This window comes from Haliotis rubra, unplaced genomic scaffold (genome assembly GCF_003918875.1).
Source record: "Haliotis rubra isolate DU_JTF1 unplaced genomic scaffold, ASM391887v1 Scf836, whole genome shotgun sequence".
In the NCBI taxonomy this organism is placed as follows: domain Eukaryota; kingdom Metazoa; phylum Mollusca; class Gastropoda; order Lepetellida; family Haliotidae; genus Haliotis; species Haliotis rubra.
This window is the reverse complement of record NW_025767564.1, coordinates 408,917-419,760: the sequence shown is the minus strand read 5'-3', so window position 1 is coordinate 419,760 and position 10,844 is coordinate 408,917. Positions and strand designations below refer to the sequence as shown.

Here is a 10,844-nt window from a genome sequence, read left to right as displayed (position 1 = left end):
CAAACTTACTACAGGTTCTAATGTTCCTGAAACAAGTTCAAACAAGGCTGATGGAGCTGGCCATATCTCACCAAAAGTATCTCCCTCATTCAGCTGCATGATCTGTGAGAGGACATTTCATAAAAAGGTGAGCCTGGAGAATCATAAGCGTTCATGTTGGAATGAATCAACAATGTCAAAACCCAATTGCCATGCTATTGATAGTTTAATTACAGACAACAAAGATGGTAAATCTAGCAAAAGCAATCGTTTGTATCAAACTGAGGGAGTCAAGGCAGGAGTAAACAAGAATAAACTCCTTCAAAAGAGTCAGGAAGAGACACTAACTGGAAGCATTCAGCAGCACTTGGTGACAAAGAGGAAAAGGCAGGAAGCCACCAAACCTGACAAGAAATTGCATGTAGTTGAAGAGATATGGATACACAAACAACCTGGAAGACCTTCAGAAAAGGTTTGTATGGATATTTGTCAAATAAGGGTACTTTGAGTTCTGGCTCACCTGTTTGAAATAAGGGAGTTTATGTCATAATTGGTTGGTCTGTTGTTAGCTGTAATTTTGAATGGTGCTTTAAGAAAATGTTTTACACTTGATAAACTTTGCCCACATTTTTTCAGTGCACACTCCATTGCAAAACATAGTGTAACTGAGCTGAATGTGACAGTATTGATATACATGTACAGAACATTTCAGGCCCATTTGTGGTATTGCTGAAGATCTCAAGTTTGTATCTGCCTCTGATAGAGGGACTGTCGGGCGTAGCTACCATTACGAAAAATAGCCCGGGCTTACAGATGATTTTGAAAATGGAAGTTTGCAAGGTCTCAATACTATCTAAATGTATAGCTTTGTAACCTATCAGGCTTACACGAAAATATTGGCGTGCTACGCGCCTGACTGTGTACTGTTGGTACAATATATATTTTATGTAAGTGACCTAGTCACTGTTTATGAAATACAGTTCGCTCTGCACCCAAGTATAGTGTAATAAAGTACTGTTAACCTGAACTATTATAGTTAAGGTACGAAGACTTTACACTGTACATGGGAGTTGAGCGAGCTGTATTTCTTTTCTAAGATGCCAAAATTAATTAATCTAGGCAGAAAACAAACGTAAAAGCGAGTGTCAGTGACCTAATTTAACAGTCCTTGTTCAGGGCTAACTGACAGGCTTTTCCAGTGACGTGTCTGCCCCCTACGTTAATACGCACGTTGGTGTGAAAACAAATGATAAACAGTTTGATTTGCTCCAACATGCTGTTCCCACACTAACACGACCCTACTGAGTGAGTGAGTGAGTGAGTTTAGTTTTACGCCGCACTCAGCAATATTCCAGCTATATGGCGGCGGTCTGTAAATAATCGAGTCTGGACCAGACAATCCAGTGATCAACAGCATGAGCATCGATCTGCGCAATTGGGAACCGATGACATGTGTCAACCAAGTCAGCGAAACTGACCACCCAATCCCGTTAGTCGCCTCTTACGACAAGATAGTCGCCTTTTTATGGCAAGCACATGGGTTGCTGAAGACCTATTCTACCCCGGATCTTCACGGGTCTGACCCTACTGAGATTTCACAAGCTACATGCAAGATACACACAAACAGTGTATTTAAGAAATGTCTTGTATAGCTCACACTTTTTTGCTGCACAGCTGAACATGCCTTAGCCAGGGATCATATGAGTATTTTATTCTTGTTAATTTTTCATAAGGCTATTCTCCTCATATTTATATATCTTATTTGCAGGTGAAGTCTAATCGTGTCTTTGTGAAGGAATCAGATAATGACAATAAACTTCATTGTTTGGATTCTGAAAAGCTCTCTGCGATAATTGATGAAGCAGAGCTTAAGTGTCAGAAATGTGGACAAGAATTCACCAGTGTGTCTAATCTCCGTCGGCATGCTATTAGACACCTTGGTTGGAAAAGATTCAAGTGCAAATTGTGTCGCTTCAGCAGTTATAACAAATCTGAGTGCAATACACACATCATGAGAACACATTCTGAAAAATATCGTCTTTCATCAGTAGAGAGCCTCATTGTTGACCTCAATAGGGAAACCTCAAGAATTCAGACTCAACCAAAATTGCATTCCTTAAATGAGAAACAGACAATAGATAAACAACTTACTGATGCTACCCAAACTAAGAAAACCAAACAAGATAAGTCAAAAGAGAAGGATCCTGATCCTGCTCGGAAGTTCAATATTTCCACCCGTAACTCACCTCGCAATTTTGACACAAGGCCATATCAGAAATGCGACAATATGACAACTCTTTTCACTCGTAAAGGTTACTATCCCAAACCCTACCTGCATATTGAAGGTAAAGACAATGATCAAGGGGAATCACAAAGAGAAGACAGTGACAAAGATACATCCGAAGGTAGCAAATGTATGGGTTACAGTATGCGGTCATCTCGATTCACATCAAAGCAGTCTGAGATGGAGACAGAAGGAATCAACATAAATAGCAACAGAGAATCTTCAGCTTCTCAGCAGCACTCAGTTATGGAATGTAGTGAAAATGAAGCAGTTGCAATAAAATCAGACTCTGAATCTTTTGAAGCATTGAATGAAAATTGTGAGAAAGTGTTTGTTTCCAAAGGAAGGAGAAAAGTCCCTTTGGATTCAAACTTTTCTTGTTCTCATTCCAGGCGTGAAAAATCATGTGCGAAGTCAAACTTCCAACACGAACAAAGGAAAACATCTGCACCAGATATGAAAAGTCAAGATTTCTTGGCTCCATGGCCAAGAGCTTCTGAACCTATGTCAGTTAAAGAAATGTTTGCTTTGATAAGAAGGTCACCAAGAGCTGGCACTGGTAGGAGGAAGAGCACTGGGGATATTACAATTTGTCAAGCACCAGACACCAATTACTCAGAGGATGTTAATAATGTAGGTGTTCAGTCAGTAGCCACTGCCAGGTCATCTAAAGTGATGGATGGGAAAGTTAAATTGAGTGCTACTTTAGCAAGGAAGAGTTCACCAGGATGTAGGTCAGTGCCACTTAATCAAAGAACAAGTCGTCCTGGAGTTGACTGGTCTCAGAATAGTGAAGAGAAATAGTGAAAATCTTCTATCATGGTATGAAGGCTTACTGTCAATTGTTGAAGCTTTGATCAAGAATATGTAGAAAATAAAGATTTATTTCACAGATTTGTTTGATTATTTATGTCCCAGACACTACCTCCATGCCATGGATAGAGATCTGACTGGACAACAGAAGGTTAGGGGTTTGATCCAGGGAAACAACAAACCAGGAGATGTTTGGAGATGGTGCTTGTTCTTACCCAGCAATGTGCCGCTACGTAAGTGCAGTAAGCCTGAAAAGGACATTTAACACCATTTCTCACCTCCCTTGAAATTTGTGTTCAGTTAAAGGTGGTCTGGTTTAAATTTGTCCAATACTTAACCATTTTCAACAACTCCTAAGGTGCACTGGAGGTACAATTTGTTGTGCAAAGTTGCATCTTTTGGGCATGCCTGAAAAACATAATCATGGGTTAAAATCCTGGTGTGCCCCAATAGTGTTTCTTGGTTTTTCACCGCCATATCCATGCTCTTAACATGCTGCTGCTTAAGTTTCACCAAAATGAGCATTTTGAGCACCAATTAAGCATACTATTGTAATAGTATAGAAAGCAGCACTAAACTCACTCACTCAACATCTTTGCTGAAAGTATTGGATATACAAAATAGAAACCTTACAATTTACCATCCTTACACTAGTCTGTTAAAGGTTTGCATGTTGTCAAAGTTGTCAAAACAATTGCAGAATTTTTTAAGTTTCCAGGTGGACATGGTGAAAGTGTCAAAATCACACACTCAATAATTGGCTTCTGACGCTCTTAGGGGGCACAGCCAAAATCTACTGATGGCAAAGGTGCAACTGACTATGGCACTGGCTTACATGTAAACTTGAATGTTTATCTGTCTGTAATTAGCTAACAGACATTGAGTCCCTGGTTTGTTTTTGCTGTGTTTTTGTTTCAGTCTTCAATATTGATGCACTGGACCAAATGTAATTTAACTTTATTATCCCCCACAATACGATTTACGGGGTATATCTTGAACTCCGTCTGTCCGTCTTTTCCAGAGCAGAACATAATAACCGTTATATATTTCTACACCAAACTTTGCACATAGATAGGTCTGGTGGTGAACTAGTGCCTTTTGGTAGTTTTGGATTTGTGAACAAAACATTTGTCCACTGCCGCAACGCGGAACGGGGGACTGTATTCAGTGGCGTCTGTACGTACATACGTCCTGATTCTTGTTACGATATCTCATGAACTGTTGTACCCAATGTCTTCAAATTTTGTGACAGCCTACATTGGGTGATTACCCAGACACCAGTTGATTTAGGTGACCTTGACCTTATCTTAAAAGTCACCAGGACACTTTGACCACTTTTGAAACTCATGTTAACATGATATCTCATGAACTGTTGTACCCAATATCTTCAAATTTGGTGACAGCCTACATTGGGGAATTACCCAGACACCAGTCGATTTTGGTGACGTTGACCTTATCTTCAAGGTCACCACGACACTTTGAATACTTTTCAAACTCTTGTTAATGCGATATCTCATAAAACATTGCACCCAATGTCTTCATTTATGTCGACAGCCTACATTGGGGGATTATGCAGACACCAGTCATTTCAGGCATCTTGTATGTGACCCAAAAAATAAAAAGTAGTAAAAGGGGTTATAAATATTCCATTCTTTAGCGGCGGGGGACATTGCCATATCAGTGACAAACACTTGTTTTTTTGTGTGTCCATGGCAACAAATTTGACTTCGACTGAAATTGGTGCTAGTGCTCTTTTCCGGAGCAGAACTCTAAAACCGTTCAATGTTTCTTCACCAGACTTGGCACATTTCCATGGCTACAAGTTTTACATTGACTGAAATTGGTGGTAGTGCTACTTTCCTGAGCAAAACTTTAAGTTTAAAACCTTTCAATTCTCTATTTCCACTTTGTGGGTATTCAAGAACCTAATCACTTATGTCAACAGCACCTACCTATTTCTGTATCAGCATTACTAAGGTACATCAAACCGTGGAAGCACTCAGGCAGTCTGTTGTTGAGACAAGCATGCTAGTATATGAATAGTTTACATATGTATGTTTTTGTTACATCAATGTGAAGAACAATGTAACATTTGACATAGGCATAACTAGTTGACATATTCATGAAGAGTATTTTACCAATGCGGGGGATATTGATGACTTTGTCTTCTTGTTTATGTTCTTCTGTCTGTTCTAAAAAGCATATTATCATTAAAGGTGTAAAGGGCTGGTGGGGTAGCATGGTGGTTAAAGCATTCGCTCTTCACGCCGAAGGCCCGGGTTCGATTGCCCACATGGGTACAATTTGTGGAGCCCGTTTCTGATGTCCTCAGGCGTGATATTGCTGGAATATTGCTAAAAGCGGCATAAAACCCAACTCACTCACTCACTTAAAGGTGTAAATCTATAACCTATCAAAATTCTGCGAAGGTTGTACCAACCTATTCATGCACTTGAACTGAATCTTAATGTGATTTTCAGACATGTCCTTCACACTGTACATGCTTCTCCATAAAAATCATCATCATCATCCCCTGGCCATAAATTATGAACAGTCCCTTATCAGCCTGTAGATAGAGCACATATATTTCATTTGTTAAAGGTCCTTTTTGAGGGGCAGTGGGGTAGCCTTGTGGTTAAAGCTTTCGCTCGTGATGCTGAATACACGGGTTTGATTCCCCACGTGGGTACAATGTGCGAAGCCAATGTATGCTGTTCCCAACCATGATGTTGCCGGAATATTGCTAAAAGCAGCATAAAACCCAACTCACTCACTCACTTTCTTTTTGAATGTGAATCACAACCCTGCATCATTTGTTTTTGAATTTCAGAGACCAAAGTTTGGATTAAAACATATTGGCTGGAAGACACTAGAAATGTCATGCTATTAATTCAAACTGGGACATACTGGAGATCTGCACGAAGTGTTTGGTTCCTGAAATGGTAGACATTTTTCACATTAATATGAAGAGACAACTTGATTAAGTTTGTCTAATACAATATGTTATTCATTACTTAGAAGTTTGAAAAATATGTTGCAAAGCAACAAATGAAAATACAGTTTTCAGATAGGTGATCTTCTTGCATGTCACAACAGCGATTGTGTATGTACAAAACAGTTCGATAAAACTAAGAATTAAAACAAACAAGACTATGTCTTTCTAATTTCTGAAATTTTAAATGTTGAATTTCCATATTTGAAAGAACGTGAAACCGTAGAAACTATATAAGCGGTTTAGTGGCACACAAGTTTGAAAACACATTAATGCATATATACAGCACAGCTCCAAACATGGCAAATATCAGTGACCCAGTTGATTGCAAGTTTGTGGAATATTTAAGGTTGTAGGACAATAAAAAGTCAAAATCACAAAGGTGAAGCCCATTTCTGGTATCCCCCTGTCATGATATTGCTGGAATAAAAGCAGTGTAAAACTTGATGTTGCAAAGTGAAAGGTATTAATTTATTTTATTTACATTTGTTTTATGCAAGCATGCACACAGGTGAAAATACTGGTTTATATTTTAATGATTGTGAAATTTGACAGTCGATGAAAATAACTGAGATTCTTTGCATATTACTGAAAATGTCACATTCATATACTTCATTGTCCTCATATCAGATGTCATACTGTACACACACAGCAAATATGAAAAGACATGAACTCATGAGGGAAAAGAGGATATTTACAGTATACTGTGACACTTCACCTCATCAGTAGTATTTGAATTCCAAGTTTATTGTGAAATTGCAAAACCATGTGGCACATAGTCCTACATGGGACATTCTGTGTATGGCCACACAATTTGCATACAGAATGGTAGGTACCTTAACCGTCACAGCTTGCATCTCGCTGTGAAAATTAAGTTTGATCATAATATGTTTGGTATAGGTACTGCCACTGATGTTGATTGAATGTGCTATCGATCTGAGGATATTACTTTGCAACTGTAGCAGTGAAATGCCAAAGCATCACATACATGAAAATATAAGATGGCGGATCATTGGTATGCATCAACTGGGATTCCATGAAGGCACTTGGATCATTGTTGTGCATTAATCACAGTGTAATCAGCTTATGTGTAAACACAACATGACTGGACAATTAAAGGATTTGCCGAGATCTGGACGTTCATGAAAGAAAAGTGCCAAGAAGAAGCGCCATGAATTTGAGATAATGAGGGATCCTTTGGTCTGATGGGTGTTGGTTATATTTGTTGCAAAATGCTCTAGTTTGGAGAGACGGGTGCTGCTCAACATACAGGAAACGGCTATTCGGTGGCAGCTCTGTCATAGTCCCTCTGTTCCTATGACTCAATGACAGTTCAGGGATGGTTGGTTTGCCGTTTAACGCGGCAATCAACAATACTTCCGCTATGTGGATTTAGTTGGCAAATCAAATAAAAATATCCCAGCCGCACCATTGAAACGCATTCCAAATTTTGAAGACCCTTGCAGCCTTGAATGTGTTGGTCTTTTGGTTAATATATCACTAAATTACGTTCAAATCAGTCCAATCCAGCATACAATTGTGTTTTCAACCCTCTCCATGAAAACATGTTTCCCAAACTGCCAAGCCTGGCTGGTTCCACCACTTGGAATCAGAATTCAACCACACATATCTGCAGCTAAAATTAATCTCAATATCATAGCACCTTACTGACTCCTGTCTTCGCCACCCTTTAGCTCTGGCCACTATGGCTAAGTGATAGGGCAGAAATGAGTTTGTTCGCGATAGCTGCTCAAAAGCGCTAGTGTCTGAGATATACTACAAAAAAAAAATATGGGAACACCCTAAAATTTGATAGTCCTATATAAACTGAAACGTGGTGGGGGTCATTTATATTCTAAGGTAAATGCAACTTTTTGTGTGCTTAATAGGCACTTTAAACGACATGTTGGAACATTCAGTGAAGCAACTGATTCAGTATTCGTTGAGTTTGAGTGAAATGAAACATTGTTAAAAATAGCGAAAAACAAGGATGCTGAAACACACCAGCACCATGTTTGATTCAAACGCCCAAACACAACAGCCTAGTGCATGTGGAAGACACACTTCCCATGCAGCTTGTGGCAATGTTTCTTTTAAAAGAAGCTACAGACAGTATTGAAGCCTCACATCTTCTTCACCATGCAACAGCACAAACCGTTAAGCGCCCGCAACAGAAGGTGGTGGACCATTGTATGGTTACAGGATGGTGTCTCCCTCTGTCATTCACAGACTAAGGGACAGGTTCCAGGCCACTGGTAGAGTAAAGGACAAACCTCGCTCTGGAATACCCAGAAAAACATCAAGGGCAGATGACCGATATGTTATGGTCCAAGCCCTTCGGAACCGATTCACAACTGCCTGTGCCCAGTTGCCACAAGCTGCATGGGAAGTCTGTCTTCCACATGCACTAGGCTGACTGCGGTGTTGTGCACTTGTTGCAGTTTCTTGATCAGATAGTTGGGAAGCCCAAAAAGAAGGGAGTTGCCGTAGTCCAGGCAGGATGTTATGTGAGCCTGGACGAGTGAGATGACTGCATGCTGGTCAAGGTACCACCTTATTAGCCCAATATTTCTGATGTGGAGGTAGGCTCGTCTGCAGATGGTATTAACATGAAACTCAAGACTGAGACTGCTGTCAAAAATCACGACCAAGTTGCGAGCTTCTTTGCTGATTGAAATTTCACAGTCTCCAATGGGAAAAGATGGAAGAGGGTACCGTAGTTGTAGATGTTTTGGGCTGATGATCATCAGATCAGTCTTATCATCATTTAGTTTAAAGAAATGCGATGTCATCCATGCCTTGATGTGTCTGACACAGTCTTGGATTTGTTGAAAAGCATTAATTGCTGAAGGTTGTTCCATCGGCTTGAAGGTGAGATAGAGCTGCATGTCGTCCGTGTATAGGTGGAATCTGAGCTTGTACTGTCTCGCTATGTCACTGAGTGGGGAGGTGTATATTGTGAACAATGGAGAGCCCAGTACTGAGTCTTGTGGGACGCCATAAACTAGCTCCTTCTTGTCCGACATGTGCCCATCAATGCAGACTGATTGGTATCTTTCTGACATGTAAGACGCAATCCATTCCAAATGGTCAACCATCACGTGATAGGTACCACAGGGGCTTGTAACGCTAAAAACTGCCATCAAGGCATATACTATCACTGACGGGGTCTTAGTACTATATAATACAAGAGCTCACATATTTCCAAATGTACTAAATGTACAGTTTTAGAGTGTTATGATGAAGGTGATGTTGTGCCTTTGAAGCAGTATCCTTCCCAGATTGAATCCAGTCAGGCTTGCAGCCTTAAAGAAGGATTTTCAATATATGCTGGACAATCACATTATTAAACAAAATCAAAGTGATTGAAGTTCATTTGTATTCTTGTGCCAAATCCTGATGCTGTACCAACATATGAAAGGGGCGTGGTGGGCGAGCAATGGACATAGTAGATGAGCTGTCAAAGGCGTCAGGCCAGTGAACCAGCAAGCTTAAGGTGCCGGGATCGAGTCCACCTGTGACCGTGTGTGAAAAAACCTATGAGTCCACTTTGTGTGCAGACTCGTTCAGTGTACAGTACACAACCCTGTGCACTTAAAAGAACCCATGAAGTACTGTGACTATGTTCCAGTCCATCCAGCTGTGAGTGGTTACCTCGAAAAGCCACATTAACTTGGTGCGCCTAATGGTTGCAAGAGTTGTATGTTCCTCAGGGAGTTGAGATTGAAATTATGATGCGCCATTGAGATTGACCAGATCGAGGGAGAACAAAGCACCTTTGAGCAGCTGAGCTGGATATTGGAACTATACAAATATGGGTAGGTAGGTAGGTAGGAGCATGCTTCGACAGTCGGTCAATCAAAGTGTATTAGCAAGTTTGACTAAATGAAGAGGTTTTGTTTTAAACATATTTTATTCAAACGTGAAATGGATTGGGCACAAGGTATCCAACTTAGGAACACCCTCTCCCAGTAGTTACATATTTCATATTTAAAGTATAAAAACATTGACAACAGGGATTTGTTGAGTGAATTTACAAGATCTTTAAAGATGATGTGTATAGTATATACAAGCATAAACTACAAAAATCTTTCAGTGAGCTTAATATATCTATGTACATGTTCCAATAATAATTCATTTTTATATAGTGATAGTGTAATGTGACCAAATAACAATAAATCTATCTAGATTAATAGGTATTCGATGCTTAATGACAGCATTTACATTTACAAACAAATCTTTACGCTGCTTTGTATGCAAAGAACATTCTAAAAGATAATGCCATGAATTTTCACAAGGACAAGCACAAGTACAAGAAGCATCCTAAATTAATTCTAAATAAATCGTAATTAAGCGGACTTGTATTGTACCTCAGTTTTGTGTGAATAATGTTAAGTTTTCTTGTACCAGACCAAAAGAATGATGAGACTGCATTTATGTTACTTTGAAGTTTCAATTTAAAACCTACTAAAGAGTCTATGTTTCTTATTTCTATGAGAACATTGTTCCACATTCGTATAGTAGATGGAATAAATGATGATAAGTTTCAATCTCGTAAATGGAAGGGAGAAGTTGCGATGGTTATAAGATGATTTTTGGCCAACATATGTAGGTAGTAATTCCTGAAGGTATGATGGTGCAATATTGTGAAGAATCTTATTAAAACAAGCAAAGTTTTCTTTTTCTTCTTCGTTCTCTTAGGGTTTCCGAACCAGTTTTAAATACAAATGATCACGAGAAGTATAGTTTTGAAGTACTGTCACTATACGAGCTGCT

General features: G+C 39.5%; 1 protein-coding gene across 1 annotated transcript; it reads left to right on the top strand.

Moving 5' to 3' along the window:
• Nucleotides 1-34: 34 nt before the first annotated feature.
• LOC124262395 (zinc finger protein 92-like) lies at nucleotides 35-3,155 on the top strand. Its single transcript, XM_046696876.1, has 2 exons — nucleotides 35-451; nucleotides 1,748-3,155. The coding sequence occupies exons 1-2, from the start codon at nucleotides 98-100 to the stop codon at nucleotides 3,065-3,067; spliced, it is 1,674 nt and encodes a 557-aa protein (XP_046552832.1). The 5' UTR covers nucleotides 35-97; the 3' UTR covers nucleotides 3,068-3,155.
• The last annotated feature ends 7,689 nt before the right edge of the window (nucleotides 3,156-10,844 follow it).

Excerpts from the sequence above, each read along its gene's own strand:
- LOC124262395 (XM_046696876.1), top strand. The coding sequence starts at position 98 with ATGATCTGTGAGAGGACATTTCATAAAAAGGTGAGCCTGGAGAATCAT. Across the intron at positions 452-1,747 it reads CTGGAAGACCTTCAGAAAAG|GTGAAGTCTAATCGTGTCTT; the intron begins GTTTGTATGGAT and ends TCTTATTTGCAG.